The sequence below is a fragment of the Coloeus monedula genome (assembly GCF_965178545.1).
Source record: "Coloeus monedula genome assembly, chromosome: 19".
NCBI classification, from domain to species: domain Eukaryota; kingdom Metazoa; phylum Chordata; class Aves; order Passeriformes; family Corvidae; genus Coloeus; species Coloeus monedula.
In genome coordinates, this window is record NC_138799.1 from 8337223 (window position 1) to 8353921 (window position 16699).

At 38.1% G+C, this 16699-nt stretch overlaps 1 protein-coding gene across 1 annotated transcript; it reads left to right on the forward strand.

Annotated features, from left to right (window-relative positions):
• Positions 1–539: 539 nt before the first annotated feature.
• Positions 540–14971, forward strand: ATAD5 (ATPase family AAA domain containing 5; the record flags this gene model as incomplete). The annotated part of the gene is made up of 23 exons (XM_082293964.1): positions 540–611; positions 1453–3230; positions 3576–3663; positions 4354–4515; positions 4701–4839; positions 5280–5364; positions 5830–6011; positions 6437–6594; positions 6870–7023; positions 7250–7543; positions 7716–7812; positions 8327–8409; positions 8500–8645; positions 8779–8926; positions 9395–9565; positions 9747–9862; positions 9945–10038; positions 10270–10334; positions 11255–11435; positions 12125–12315; positions 12611–13437; positions 14530–14694; positions 14893–14971. The coding sequence occupies 23 exons, from the start codon at positions 540–542 to the stop codon at positions 14969–14971; spliced, it is 5475 nt and encodes a 1824-aa protein (XP_082150090.1).
• Positions 14972–16699: the final 1728 nt, after the last annotated feature.

The window sequence follows — 16699 nt, forward strand, 5'->3', positions numbered from 1 at the left end:
GCCGCGCATCCGCGGGGCGGGGCGGGAAGGGCGGCGGGACTGGGAGCGGGGGGTGGCCCCGGGGCACAGACCGGTGGCTGGTGACGTCAGCGAAGTGTGACGTTAGGGGCGGGCAGGGCACGCGCTGCCCGCGTGACGTCACGGCCGCGGCGCGAAAACCCGACTGACAGCCCTGAAGGCGGGAGTGGGATCAGAAGGGGGCGTGGCCTCGGCGGGGAAGGAGGCGGGGCGAGCTGGAGCCGGGGGTCGCCCGCGTCACGTGACCGGGACAGACGGGCGGCCGTTGGGCAGCGCGCGAGGGTCACGTGGGAGCGGCCAAAGGCCCCGCCCCCCGCCTTCCGCGCGGACGATCCGAATCTGGTCCCGCGCGCGCTTTTACCGCCCGCCCGGAGCGCGTGCCCGTAGGCGCCGCCATCGGGGCCATGGCGGCGCTGCGCGGCCCCCGCCCCTGAGGACACTGCCTGGGCCCCAGAGCTTCGCGCGCCCCCCCCCCCGCCCCGAACGATCCGGGAGGGCTCCGCGCCCGCAGCAGCCGGGGCATGGTGGGCAGGGTCACCGTGGCCGCGGCGGCCGCCTCCCCCCTCCTCCCCGGGAACGACGGCGACGTTCAGGTGGGGACGCGGGCCCGGGGTCGCGCTGTGAGGGTGGAGAGAGGGGGTGCAGCTGACGGGCGGCGCTCCTTTGGCGATCACTCCCTTTGGCGTTCGCCCTCTTTGGCGCTCTCCCCTGACACGGCCCGTCCGGTGTAACCAGGGGAGGTGTGAGGTGCCGCCCGCCCCCGGGTGCTTTTGACGGTCCGCGCAGCCCCGCGGCCCGGGCTGTCATTAAACGCTTTCGAAGGGCTTTGGGAAGAGGGGTTTTCTGCTTCAGAGGGTGTGATTTCAGAGGAGTTCAGTTTCTAGTAAACTAGGAGTTATAAAAGTCTTTATAAACCAAAGTCTTTCTTGGAGCTGTAGGAGTAAATGCTCTTTTATGGTTTGAATCATTATACGAGATAAGAGTTCTCTTGTGTTCATTTTCTTTAAGTACTCTTAAAGATACAGTGTCTTCCTAAGATATGTCAGATATTTACAGCAGGATCAGACCTGTTTAAGTGATGTTGGAATTCCCTCTTAAATGCTCAACAGATGCTCTGGGGAACATGTCAAGGTCGATCATCTGAATTGAACTAGACTTTCAGACTTCCAGTATTGTGAAATCTCTGCATTGCTGTTCTGAAGACCTTGTGGTCCCTTTCAGTTTTGACCATCTCAAGGTTTCAGAACAGGATTTCTATTTATTTGAAACAGCAGAATCTTTATTTCAGGCTTAGATGGCCTTTGAAAACACGGAGATAAAGTTGAGGCATGCACAGTCTGAGCACATTAACATGAATTTTTGTTTTCTGAAAAAGTACTATATAAGTCATCTTAAGTTTTTTTAAAACTAAGATTCATGTTGTACCTTTTACAGCCATGCAAGAAGCGGCGAGAGGAAGATGCTTCTGTAAAAACAATCACAAGGTATTTTTCACCATTAGCAAAACCAGTGGATAAAGCATTGTCATCACCAAAATCCAACAATATCTTGGATTATTTTAAAAAGACATCTGCAACTGGGAATGCTGCATTCCCAGTTGGAGCTGGAGAAAGTAAAATACTGTTGGATGCTGATGACAAAGAGTATAAATCATCTTTCAAGCCAACTTTAAAGCGGAAGAGAAAAGGGAAGAAAGTTAATTTAAATAATACGCTAAAAGAAACAAAAGAATCTGAGAATGACCATGAAATAGAAATTAGTAGTGATGACAGCGGAATAACTACAGGACTGCAACGAGACAGTAATGACTTTATTGCTTCTTGTGCTCTAGTGGACCAAAAATGTGCAAGAGAATCAGCAGAAGATAATGTGCAAAGAGAGAACTTCCCAAACACTGTCTCCTCTAGAAAAAATGCAAAAAGCTTTGGTTGTGAAACAAAGGGATCAAAAAATAGGGTAAGAAAATCAAGGAAAAGGAAGCACAAAGTAAATATTGATTTGTCTGAAAGCTCTTCATCAGAAAACCAGATGAATGAAATGTGTAAAAAGGAAACTGAAGAGACAAACACAGTAGCAGAGTGTGGTGATGCTATTGGTGATTCCAGTTTTGAGGTTGATATGGATGATGGGACATCCCAGGTAAATAATTGTACAATAACAGTGTCATTTGAGGACTTCTTGAGAAGTCAGGGAGAAAATAATGTTGAAGGAGACACAAAGCCAGCAATGGACACTTCTGGTACAGCAAATGAAATGGACAAAAGTGATAGTATTAGTGACCCAGAAAAGTGTGAGGAGTCTCAACAGCTGCCACTCCGAACGGTGACTGTCCTTGCACAAGTTCATTCCATTCCCCCCAAATTATCTCCATTAAATAAGGAGCAAAAAGGCTCTAGGAAAATAGCTTCCATTTTTTTGAAGCAGAAGGGACGTGTAGGGGAAAAAGAAAGCAGCCCACCCCTCTTGGACACTGACCAAACTGAACAGGTGGCTCAGAAAAGAAAATCCAATGTCGTTATTGAGGAAGAAGAATTGGAGCTGGCTGTACTGGAGACTGCAGGATCGGATTCTCTGAAGCCAAAATGTACTCTGGAAGAAAAGCATCAGTTTATGAAGGCTTTTAGACAACCAACAGCAGATGTAGCAAAAAGTGGAGTTAAAAAGGCACCTGGAAAACAAAAGCAAGCTGCTGCAAAGTCTTCAAAAGAAAAAGAAGGATCTGAAGATGTCATTCCTTCAAATAAAGGATTGGAAAGTGGGATACGAGAAGATTATGTGGACAAACACACACATTCTAAACCTAAAAGCAATAGAACTAAACCCAGAAGACCTAGGAAGGTTCAGAAAAAAGGAAACAGAAGGAAGAAGGCTTCAGAAACTAAGGAAACTGATGTCTCAAACACTAGCAATTATAATGGAGAAGAGGATTCAGGTGCTAATGTTATTACTGTGGAAAACATCTTAGATGTAATAATTCCATCAAGTCCAAAAGTGAGTGAGTTAAGGAGGAGTTTAAGGCAGCAGAAAACCAAAACATCAACAAATGTTACACCTAAAAAGCCCAGGGCTAAAAGTGCCTGTTCTGCAGATGAATTAGGTGGCTGCCCATTAGAGACTTCCACCCCAAAAGCACGCAGGCAATCCTGCAAGAAAAGCAACATATACAGAGCTGAGGTGATTATTGTGCCCTTTGATGGAAACAGCCCAATAAGGTAAACGTTTTAGAGTATATTCTACCTTTTTGCCCATTAATTGTATGCAAATATTTTGAAAATAAGACATAATTATAAATTGATTGTATACCAAAGTTGCATGGATACTGATCATGGTGGGTAAAAATAGAGAAGAACTAAAGCTGACTATAAATTTGTTTGCACTAAAGACATCCAAAAACCCCCCAACCAAGCAACCAAACAACAAAAAGACCTCAACCACCAGTTAGGGGGTTGCTTCTGTTTACAGCACTGTATTTTTAGAGGCTTTTGAAAATGATTTTGAGAGTAACATTTCCTTTTATTAAACAGTACTAATTTCATAATACTTTTTTCCCTAATTAGAATGAGGTTTACACGTATCAAAGCAGCTACAAAATCAAATAAAGTTGAAGCAATGAGAAAGGAAGAGTCTCACTCCAAAAACACAAAGGTAATTTATGTAACCATTGGTGTCAGTGTTCTGTCATTTCCTAAATGGGTATAATTGTGGTCTATTCAGTCTTGTGTAATAGTCTAATGTAGTACAGTATGACAGTTCCCAGCTGCTCAGTGGATAGGGAATATTACTCTGATTTATGATAGAATTTGCGATAGTTTCTTCTACTTTAGATTTTAAAACATGTTTTATCAGTAAAAATCCACCTTTCATAACAGAAAAATCTCATAAAATAGCATGCTCCTGTGCTTCACATTCTCAGGATGGGATGTGGAAACCACTGGACGTGGCACTTTGTGGCATGGTTTACTTGACAAGATGGTGATTCGTCAGAGGTTGGACTTGATGATCTCAGAGGTCTTTTCCAACCTAAATGATCCAGTGATTTGTGATAGTGTTTGGGCACAGCAGAACAGCTGAGGCTTAAGAATGTCACCGCCCATATTTTATTTGTTCCCTGGACAAATTGAGGATCTGCTTGCAGGGCTCACTCCCTTTTGAAAACTGTTGGTATCATCTTGGTTTGCTTCTCCTTTCAATTATTTAATTTTCTTTTTGATACCAATGAAATTTTGCAACAATTACATACTTACATGAAAGTGAAAAATTATGTTTATATGCAAAGTACTTAGTGAAGATAGCACTATTAATTGGTATTTCAGTTCTTTTGGTTTTTGTTAACAGATAAATTCCACTTCTAAAAACATATCCAAAGCAAAGCAGCTGATTGAAAAAGCAAAGGCTATACAGCATAACAGATCAAAAGTGAATGAAGACTCAGCTCCCGTGAGGCGCTCGTCTCGGCAGCGAGCTCTTGCTGAGAAGAAAAAATTAGAAGAAAGTGATGTAAGACTATACTGGGGGGAGGGGGAATATTTTGATATATTTGTGATTGATTTAAGCTACACAAATGATTCCTACTTGATTCTTTACAAGAAATGTTTGCAAGCTAAGGTAGATATCTGCAATGTATTGTTAATAAAGGAGGAAAAGTTGTGTTGCTTTTCTTATTTGGTTTGCTTTCCTTCTAGGAATCAGTAATAATTCTAGATTCAAGTGTGAATAGTGTCACTACTACAGAGCAGAGTGTGAAGGAAAAGAAACTTCGGAGCTTAAATGATGTTTTGGGGAAGAAGTCTGAAAACTTGAAGGTTGCGAAGCATTCCAGCGGTAATTGGGTTTTACTGAATGTGTTTATTTTTTAATATAGAAACATTTAATATTATTGATGATTGTAACTTTATTTTATAAAGCTGCCTTTTTGCAGTACATTCATCTTTTCTTCTGATTTACCTGGATTAATAGTGCAGAGGTTATTTACATGTGTTGTTTTGATTTTTCTTTATTCAGGGAAAACTATTTGTTTGAAAAACTGTCAGTAGTATACCATGTTTTGTTGCCTCTCCTTTTTTTTCCTAATTTTAGAAAATAACATCCATACTAAGGAAATAATTAGAAATAAAGCTATAATGAATTTTGTTAAAATACTCAACTTTCCCTTAAGAAAAGGAGATTCCATGATGTTAAATGGAACATACAGGTGGTGAAGCAAGGTTAGAATCTCGTATCAGTGCTAATCTAATTTTTTTTTTTTTTTAACCTTTTTAAAGGGAAACTGAGATATCCACCATCCTGCCTAGGCAAAAATGCTCAAAACTCTGCAGGTGAACCAGTCATGATCTTTGATGAAAGCAGGTCAGTTGTCAAGTGTGCAGTTACTTAAAAATCAAAATACATTTCAAGGTTACTTTACCATTCTCTCATTTGACAGATTTAAATACACTGACTGATGTGCTATAAATATTCATGACTTTTATACTGATTAGTATTTTAATCTGCTTGCAAAATTTTAGGGGTGTGTTGGAGAGTTCCTCAATCATTTTAGAGCCATATTAGATGTGTGGAAATGTAGTTGATGATGGATTAAAAAGGAGTCTCTAATTGCATGTAAAAATACGAAAACAAAGAGAATTTTTTTAGATTAAAATTTTTAACACAAAACTGAGAATTAAATTCAAACTAATTACATTAAAATAATTTTTAGCAGTTCTAACAGACTATTTTTAACTCAGGTGGAAGAGAATGTGATTAAATTCAGCCTTGCATAGCTGGAAGTTCTAATAATTCTTTCTTTTTTTTTTTTTTCTATTTTCATTAAAGCCAAGATGCATCTGAAAATTCTCAAGATGATGATCAGTTCAGAGCAAAACGTGAATTCCTGATGAGTGGATTGCCAGAATCACTGAAAAGGCAGATTGCAAAGAAAGCAGCAGCAATGGAAGCATACTCTCTTGCAAGTTCCTGTTTTAAGACTGTTGTCCATGTACAGCAGAAGGATGACTGTAAGCCTTTTTTATGCTTTTGGGTTTTGTTTAAATGTATGTAATAATTTGAGGAATTTGTGCAAAAAAGAAAAAACTTGAACAGCTTAAGACTGGAATAGGTGGGAGTTTCCTCTTGTTTTGTGTCTCGGTAAGAAAACAAAACTTAGAAGCTTCGAGTGAGATGTTTTTGAATACAAAATTTACAAATTAAATTGATGCTAAAGTAGTCTATACATACATGGGTAAGGATGCAAAATTCTTAATATTTAGTAAAAAGAAGTTGATCTGTTAAGTTCCAATTTGGAGAATAAAGATTGTATTGGGCTGATTTGGGCAGAAAACATTTTCTTCTGACAAGGCAAAAAGAGAGAAGACCAGCCTATTTCTTTTCCCTAGAATAGAAGCTAACTCTTGTTTTGTTTTTGGTGGGGGTTCTTTTGTAGGTTCTCCAATGTGGAAACTGCAATCACCATCATGCCCTGTATTAACTAAGCTGAGGGAACTGAGTACTGAAGTCACCAACACCACAAAAATCACTCTCTCACTTGGTGAATTTTCCACTGTGAATTCAAAACAAACTGGAAGTTGTTCTGCACCTGTGGTTAGTACTTTAAAATTCAAGTTGTTTTGATATTTGTTTGGATTTATGTTTTTAAAAAACCCTGTAGTTTGAATCTGTTTCAGTCCTGTAATTTGTTTAATTTTTTTAAAATTTCCCTGTGTGTGAGTTACCCATTTTGCATCTTAACATCAGACAGTTCTCATCAGTTCTTAACAGTTTCTGTTAATCTCTGAATTTAACAAGACACTGCCAGTTTAAATTATGGAAAGCATTCTGTGTAAAGTTTTGAGTAATTCTCTGTGCGTGTATTCCAGCTTTCAGGCCACCGACCAGCTTTTCCTGATGTATTCAAGAAAGATTTGCTAGATGAGATCGTGTCTTCTAATTCTCAATTTCCAGTGAGAAAATACTACTACAGGTTCCTGAAAAAGCAAACAGAACACTTGGCTTTGGAAAACAGTACACAAGGTTAGGAATCTATGTAGGGGAAAAAAACCACTCTCACTCTCACTGGCATTAAAAAACAATGGGGAATTTTAAAAAATACACTACTGAAGGAATACTGTTGCTGGAAATAAATTGATCCTCACATTTTAGGTTATTTTGACCAAATTCTTCAAATATGGCTTAAACAAATGTACAGTAGTAAGGGACATAGCCTGAAATTTTAAAAGGATGCAATTTCTTTTCTTAGAAAGCAGAGATGGCACTGCAAATCTTGATGTAATTCAGAAACAACCTGACAATTGGAAGGAAACGAAGAGGAAAAGAAAAGAAACAGAAGACCGCAAATCAAAAAGAAGAAAACAACTTGAAAGTACAGAGACAGAAATGAAATCAAGAGTTCCCAGGAACCTTATTCCTCCCATATCTGCAGAAAAAAAAGCAGAGACAGGACAAGCCACACATTTGGAAAAAAACAAGACCCAGAAACCAGATGGTGTGACAGAAGACACTGAGTGTTTATCAGATCCAAGTGCACCTTCAGGTAACTGCATTTCCTGTCTCATTTTAATCTTTGCACTGGGGAAGTGTATGTGTAATGTATGTCAGCTTTCCACTGTGATGCAAAAATCGTATCTAGTCCTAGTACTTCACTAGACTTGATCAAATCTGTTGCATGAAGAACTATTTAAAAATGGATAATATTTTTTCTGTAGGTGTGGAAAAGGAAGACGTGCTCTGGACAGAAAAATATCAGCCTCAAGATTCGAGTGAACTTGTAGGGAACAAGAAAGAGATTGAAAGGCTACACAGGTCAGAAGTGGGAACATGGATCCATTCCTAAAATAACTCAAAACCTCATGTTACTTGATAATGCTCAAGTACTTGTCTGTACTTCCCTACAAGCATCATAGTCTGACCTTGCTGTACTGCCTCTGCTTTTGACAGGAATTTAGCACTGAAATCCACCTAATACATTGTGCTTTCAGTTAAATTTTCTGTGTGGGCTTCAGTTACTGGTGTGGCTCTTACATAGAATTTAAAGATCCATCTGACAAAACAACACTAAATTATGAGGGATTAAGTAGTTCACCAAATGACTTGTTTTTATACCAATCAGCTAATAGAATGGAGAATGAAAAAGGAAACATTTTCTACGAAAGAATCAAATCCTGAACATTTTTTTGCTTTTATCTGAACGACTTGATAGGTTTCTGTAGGATAACAAGTGGCTGATGTCCACTAGTTTTATATTCTGTTCCATCTTAATCTGGTTTACTTAATTCACCAGCAGTTTTTATTCTTGTTTCATTCCTTCCTTTTATAGTTGGTTAAAAGAATGGAAAAAGAGAGCTGATTTGGAAGAAAAACGACATCAGAAAAGGGAAAAGGAGGACAAAGAGCAAGAAGGTACCGATAGAATTAATACAGCTTATCTTTTCTTAAAAGTTGGCAAAAAAATAACAGTAATCCTTTATTTTCTTTTTAATAATTCTACAGATTCTTTAAGCAGCCTTGACTTTAAAGATAGTAAATCTGATATTGAGGAAGAGATAACCCTTTGCAATACAGTTCTGATAACTGGCCCACCAGGAGTGGGGAAGACTGCTGCAGTGTATGCTTGTGCTCAGGAGCTTGGGTTTAAGGTTTGTGGAGTTGTTTCCTCAGTGCATTTTTCTTATTTATAACTAATGATACAAAAGCATTTGTAATACAAGATGTCTACACTTTAATTTTTTTTTTTTTTTTTTTTTTTTTGTCAATTAAATACCATTGCAGATATTTGAAGTCAATGCCTCTTGCCAACGTAGTGGGAGACAGATACTGTCCCAGCTGAAAGAAGCTACTCAGTCTCATCAAGTGGACAAAAAAGGTGTTAATGCACACAAGCCTTGCTTTTTTAACAGTTGTAGCACCAAGTCACCAAGTAAGTCTCATGGTTCTTACCTGGGGTTCTTTGTTTGCTTTGAATTATGAGGTGGGTTTTATGGAGGGGAGGAGGTTGTTAAAGACTGAATTCCCCAAACAAATTTTAGACATCAGTTGTCTTTAAAAAGTTAGCAGATCTACCTTATCTGGCCATAATGGTAAGAAATGCTCTGTTGGTTAACACAACTACAAACCAAATTAAATAATGACTTTATTAAAATACTGACTCTTGATTACATTATTTCTGCAGCGGTGGAGTAAGTGCTGTGGCACTTGAATAGAAAGTTAAACAGAAAGCTTTTCCAATAACAAGAGAAAAGGAAATTAAGCAGAAATCAGCTGTAAACTGTATCAGTAAACCTGTCATTTACTAGATAATAAATGAGTTTTACTTTAAATTTGTTTGAGAAATATCAGTTTGACATTGTATCTCCAGATGAAGTTTAATATTAAATGTATCTTGCAGAAAAAATGTATTCTCCAAAGAAAGTTATTTCTCCAAGAAAACCGCCACTGTCACCAAAAGGAGTAGGATTACAACGAAGCTTGCCCCCTAAAACACTTGCAAACTACTTCAAAATTTCTGCCAAACATAAAGGTAATAATGAAGAAGCAACATCTGAAGAAAAAAATAGAGGTAGATATCCCTTTTTAATAATTCATTACCTTTGGAGATGGAAATGCTACACTGTGTATGTGGAGCTGTGTGGGGAAATAATAGATTTTCTTAAGCATTTGATACATGGGGGACTTTGGAAGCCAGTACCTGGAAAGCTTTAAATGGTTTCCTTCCTGCTCAGTTATTCATCCATCTGCAGGAAATACTCAGAATTCACTGGAAGTAAAGAAAGATGCTCAAATTAAGTCAATAAACAAAGAAGAAGGAGGAGAACACAACAGGAAAAGTGCAACATCTCTCATTCTTTTTGAAGAGGTAAAATTCACATGAAACATAGTGTGATTGTATTCACAGCTTATAACTGCTGTTCAAGCTATTGATACTTTGTTTTCTGTAGGTGGATATAATATTTGATGAAGATGCAGGATTTCTAAGTGCAATAAAGACATTCATGGCAACTGCAAAGCGACCTGTAATTCTTACCACCAATGGTGAGTAGTGTTTGTGACAGTAATTAGGCTTTACAGACAGAAGAGCCGCTTTTAATTAGAGGCTGTAAATGGTGATGGTTGAATACTGCTCCTAAATGCAAAATTAAATGAGTGGGGACTGTAAAGCAAGTATTTTAGTGTTTGAATAAAGCTACTGGCTACTCTAATGATTAAAGGAAATAAGTAGGTTTGAACATAATGTCATGACAGTTCACTGATATTTCTTTATAGATCCAACATTCAGCTTAATGTTTGATGGCTATTTTGAAGAAATCAACTTTAAAACCCCTTCCTTGGTAAGTCTGTGTCTGGAAATGCAGGTACATCCTAAACAAGTAATTGTCAGCTGATTTCAGTTTGAAATTTAAATGTTCATGTAGGTTTATACATTTCTGATGTAATATTTTTGTTTGATCAGAGACAGACATGTCTTTGAGGTTTATGTAAGCATGTGTAGGATGTATTTATCTTTACATGTAGAAGCTGTTTTACTATCATGGAAGATTTATTTTCCAAACAGTTTATTGGTACTGAGAAGTACAATAAGAGCATCACTTAACCACTTCATTTAGATTTTAGAATGTAGTTAGATAAATATCTGATAGCTCTTATCTGAAGGTTGGTTATGCCAGTATTGGTTCATTCATTAAAAAGTATTGGAGTTATTTTAGAAATATTATGGGTTATTCCTTTAATGTGAACACTAGTGTTCTGTGTAGCAAATAGTTTTATTTGCAGCTATGTATTAGATGAAAAACCTAAAAAAATGAGAATCAGAAGGACATAATTTTTGAGAAGGGGAAATTGGTTAATGTGAAACTGAAAACCTGTTGGATTTCCAGGCAGTTGCAGAGTTAAAAGAAAGAATGGAAGAAAAACCTTTAAAACTAATATAGTTCAGTAAAAGCTAATCACTGGTGATGAGAAGCAAGGTGTAGGTAGTCTCAGAACCATGAGCAGAATATGTTTGTGTGTTTGTTTTAATCAGCTGAATTTCTAAATTGAACTTAATTCTCTGACATAAGCTACATAGATTGGGTATTTTGCTTTTCCGTAAAGGTTTTAATCTAACTGTAATCTAATTTAATAAACTAATCTTCTGTATTAAAAGGCAAAATGCATTGCTAGCATAAATAGAATAATTTGCTCCTGTGTGACTTCCTGCAGTGTGATTGGCAGGACTTGTTTCAGTGGTCTGTGTGTAACTCTTGTTTAGATAAACTCTGTGAGCTATCTCCAAGCTCTGTGCCTGGCTGAGAACCTACGGACAGATGTGAAAGACCTGGCTGCTCTCCTAGCCACAAATAACTGTGATATCAGACAAAGTGTTCTGTACTTACAATTCTGGGTTAGAAGTGGAGGTGGATGCTTGAAAGAGAAGTGTTTGGCACCTTGTGGTATGTTGATTTAATTTAATCCTAAAAAAATATCCATCTAAATTTGAATTTGACTCAATCTAAGCATTCTTAGATGTGTATGAATAAATGGTAACTTCTTATAAGACTCCTAAATATTGGAAGGGGGAGGGGATCTGGTATTTTTTAGCTTCTTCAAAGCCTTGTATTAATGCATAAGGAACTAAATTTTCAGGGTTTTATTGCCCATCATTATGGTACTTACTATCTCCCTTTCATGTTCTGAGTAGCAAAACAGGGCAAAGAAGGGAACCAGTAGTAATTTCCCTTCAGAGTTTGCAGTTCTTTATCCATGTAGCTGAGTTGTAGGCAATTCATGTAGAAGAAGCAGAGCTGAAAAAGGGGTAAAAATGGGACAGCTGGCAAGCAGGCAAGGGTAGGAACTTGATCCCAAAGGATTCAGGAAGAGTTTAGGCGTGTGAGGGAGTGACAGGGAGAGATAAGTGAGGCACAGCCTCCTTCAAACATTACTTGGGAAGCGAAAGAGCGGGTTGGTAACACTGCCAGCAGTGAACTGGGCATGGGGATGACTCATTTCAGCTGCTCCATTCCTCCAGCACCACAGCAAGAGGTGACAGTTACAGCATCCTTTGTGACAGGAATTGAGGAATTGAAATCAATTTCATGATGCAGTTGTTCCCTTTCAAGTAAAGCCTGTTATCTTTGTGCAGAAGGAGAAGGGACAAGGAATGCAGATAATGTCATTGATCCTGCAAAGTGTAATGATTCCAAGGCGGATTTTTCTCAAGCTGATGACGCACATCTTCAGGAGTTTCCAAAATGTGATACAGGCTGTGTAGAGACGTTGCTTGGCCTTAAGAATATCCTGTTGCCTTCAGAAGATTTGTTTACATTTCTTAAGGTATTTTTGTAGTTGACTAGTTAATACTTTTAATGATTGCCAGGTAACTGAGTGTAACCATCACCAGGAATAGCATCATCTTAGAAGCAAATCTTTGAAAAGGTTTGTTGTAGAAATTATAGAATTCCATGGTTATTAAGTACAATCTGAACTGGGATGGTCTCCTGCAAGCAAAGCAGTCCCTCACCTCATAAGCACAAAGCCAGGAGTGTGAGATTTTCTGTAATAACATTTTTATTTTTAAAAATATATATTTTAATATATTGATAAATCTTTCACAATTATTATTTTACAGCACAAAATCACAACCATGGAGGAATTGAATAAATTGATGCAGCTTCTCACAGAATTCCAGATGAAGCATGTGGATTTTGTATATAGTAATCTTGACCTTATTCTTCCCTTACCAGTGCAAGTTCTTTCAAACCAGTCTGAAGCCTCAAAGCCTATACTTGAAAAGACTACTATAGTTTCTCCAAAAAACAGATCTACTAAGAGTTCTTGCTGTGGGAAGAGTAGCCCTGGAAAAAGGTCTAAAAAGACAAAGACTCAGAAAAGACTTGAGATATTGGATGATAGTGACTTATTTGATACTGAACTGAACTATTCAGCTGAATTCATAACTTTGCCATCAGATAGTCCTAAATCATGTGCTGAAATGAATAAAAAGGAATCAAAATTGTTGGTGCATAAAGAACAAAAAGAAGTTAAAACCTCAGCAAGTGAAAAAAGGTCTGCAGTTGTTTTCCCGTGTCTGAATTCCCTGACTGAGTTAGTGGAAAACATGTCTTTCCTGGATTGCTGTGTAAACACTAACACCAGGGAACCACTGGAGTTTTCTAAAAATGAAGAATTTCATTGGACAAATGCCAGAATCAGAAATGGTCTTTGTGATGAGTTCAGTATAGAAAATACTGATTGGTGGAGTTCCCAGAGCTGTAGTGAAATAAAGGCAGCTATTGAAGCACTCAGCTTCACCAAAAGTTCTGTTAATATTTCACAAAATTTGGAATCCTTTTTGAGTACCAGTAAAACACCTGAAAGTGATCAGCTGACGGGACTTACTTTGCCTGTCTCAAACACAAGGAATGGAATAGCCTTCAGTCAGTCAGCTGATTCAAGGTAAGACTTTGTTAATATTTCTGGAGTATAGTGCAGTTATTTGTCCAGAAGAGCATTTCACAGGGTGTAGGACTGTTTCAGATTTGATGTATACACATTCATACCACTATGACTGTTGTCAGTGTGCCTCAAAACACTGCAGTATCTTGTTCACTGTGCTTTTACAACCTTAAATTAACTTCTTGGCAATCTGCAAAGAGTGACTTTTCTTGAACAGCCTGACTCTAATGTTGTTAAGGAATGGTGGCCTTAGTCTAGTTACTTTAAAAATGGACAAACACCACCACCACCCCCAAAAGAATAACAGAACCCTAAAGGAATGGCTTTTTCAAGACAGATGGGGTTAAATGGATTCTGCAAGTACCAGACATGCAAATTTGTCACCTGCTCATACTGAACCTGTGTTGTGTTGGTAGGTGTTGCTTGATGAAGACCTAACAAAATCCAAAGCAAAGTCTTTGTAGTAACTTATGCTAACAAAGAATACCTTTAATACATTGTAAAAGACCAAAGAATGCTATCAAGTGTGGGCATGAAACATTTTTTTAACATAAACAAGTCATCATGGGTAAAATCGCTACAATGGGCACTTAAAGCCCATTCAGGGGTCTGAACAGGAAAATGGGTTAGAGCCTTTTTCTGTAAGTCGGTACCCAGAGGAGCAATGTTAGAATGGATCTGACCATCCATCCTGCGACCAGGTTATATCATGGTTAGACACTGGACCTGACACTGATATTCTGGCAAATACCAATTGCATAATGCTTTTTATTTTTGAAGACCACAGATGCTTTTGGTTGTGGTTGTACTGAACCTCACATCCGTATCTCGACTGAAGAGCTCCCCAGATCAGACTCCTGATTAAGACAAGAGCATTGGCCAAACAAACTGCTGGCCCTCCTGTTTCTGTCCAAGTGCAGCTTTGTGATGCTGTGTAAGCAGCACACAGAGGCTGCAGACATCTGATCCATTGGGATGCAGATTACCATCAGTTTTATGGAGTTTTAAACCAGTGGCTTTGATCCTAAAGAAATAAAACCATTGCTGCACATTCTTGAATAAGAAACAATAAAGCTTCATTCTCTGTTTTAGCACTCACAAAAAAGCACAGAAGAGGCTGGCTGTCATCAAAACTGTATTTTCCAGAAGTCCTTTAAACCTGGGCAATAAGCAAGCCAGTACCCTCGAATACCTCCCCACTCTCCGCAGTATCTGTAGGTCTGAGAAGCTTAAAGAGCAAGGGAAAACTAAAAGAAGGTAGGTTTGGGTTTTCCTAAATCTTGCTACATTTCATGGCAGAAGATAGTTAAGGATTTTAATAAAATATTTTGTCAAATAATTATAGGCAAGAAAGGTGGACATTTGTCTCTCAAAATAATAGAAGTGTTGCCTTACATTTGGAAATAACTTTGTTCCCTTAACAATCATTTTTACTCCTTTTTTTTTTTTTAATAGGTTCTTGCATTATCTTGAAGGGATTCATCTCGAAATACCCAGACAAGTGATAAATGGTCTGTCTTTGGACTTCCCTTAAAATTACCAACACCAGAAATAGTTTGTGCCTAATGGTGGTATTCTCGCCATAGTTTGGTTATTTTATTTTTTTTAATTACCACATTATTGTATATTCAGATCCATTTGTATATTAAATTTTTATAAGTATTTAAAATAATGTATATATCTATTGTCATTATACTGCTCTCCACAGCTGAAATGTGGGTTTGTTTGGTGCTTGTCCAGTAAGTGCATTCATAATACTAAATGCACAAACTATTCAGTGGGGACTACTTTTTGCTCTCTTTCTAATTTGTGGATCACATAGCAAGAAGTCCTTTTGTAACAACCATCACCTTCCACAGTAAAGTTGCTTTTTTCTGAGGAGACTGTTTTGTTCAAATAAGTTTGTTTCTGAATTTGCAGTTAAGTGATAAATAACTCGAGGTAGGAGGGGCACAGAGGGGATGCAACAAGTCTTCCAAAGTCTAAATGACTAAAAGCGGCTCCTCACTTTGACCGCAGGGAACAAAGTCCTTACAAAGCACTATGCCTCAATGTACATATATTTGTATACATTCCTTTCATTGTTTACAGCTATCAGATCTGCATGTTAATCTCCTAAAAAAGGTAGAGAAATTAATACTGTAGCTCAGCATGGTCTCAAGAGATTTAGGCAAGATTTTGTAAATAACAATTATCCCAGTGTTACTTTGGATTCAGGAATATTTAACTACTTCTAGTCTTGTATATTGTGTCCTATTTTTAAGCTTCTTTTTGTATTTGACAAGACTTGAGTCTGATTATTTGTGTTTGAATCCATTTTTATATGACAATAAATTTGTGAAACTTTGCTACAATCAGAATGTTTCCGTTTCATGAAAAGTAAAACTCCTGAAATGTATTTTTTAAAGGATTTTAAAACTGGAATTAGTTCAACCTTGTACTTTTCTGCCTTTTTATTGCAGCTGAACTGTTCCTGTTCCTGTTCCTCAAACTGAGTCAGACTACTGCCATGCAGTGGTGCTCCACTTACCTCAGTGTCTCTGTAATAATAAGGAAGGCCATTTAGTAGTTCTGGTCTCATCTTACATGTCTTAAAGATGTTCAGGAATAAGAAATATTTATGGAAACAGTAAATTATTTTAAGCTTCTGCACTGTAGATCATCTTTATAGTTTACTCTTTCCATAATCCAGAATTATCAAAAAATTAAAGTGGTGGCTGTTAAAATCTTCATGGCTTGATTTTTTGTATTAACATTCTGTGCTTCTCCTGTATGATTTGTAAAAATAAATAAATACACATTTTAAATTTTTTTTAAAATAATAAAGTAAAAGTGTATCTGTTCACTGCTTTATAAAGGCACTATCAATCTAACTAGATTACAGTGAGGACCTACATAAATCAGAAACAAGTCCTATAAAGTAGTAGTTGTAGGGGCTGGGGTGGGTTGGACGGTCGGGACGGACAGAGACGAGAGATCTCTGAAGTCAGATCTTGGAACATGCGGTTTATTGCAAAGGGCGTGGGTACAGGGGCACTGCTTAGAGCTGCAGCTGGCAGCTCTGAGCAGGCCCAAGAGAGCAAGAGAGTAAGAGTAAGAGCAAGTAGGTAAGAGCGCAGTAAGAGTGAGCGAAGAGGAGGTAAGTAAGAGAGTAAGCAGGTAAGGGAGTAAGTAGAGTGTTGCAGAAGTCCTCATTACAATACAATAAATCATCTCCTGTACTGAATATTCTAATTGTCACTAACCAATCTAATACAAGATA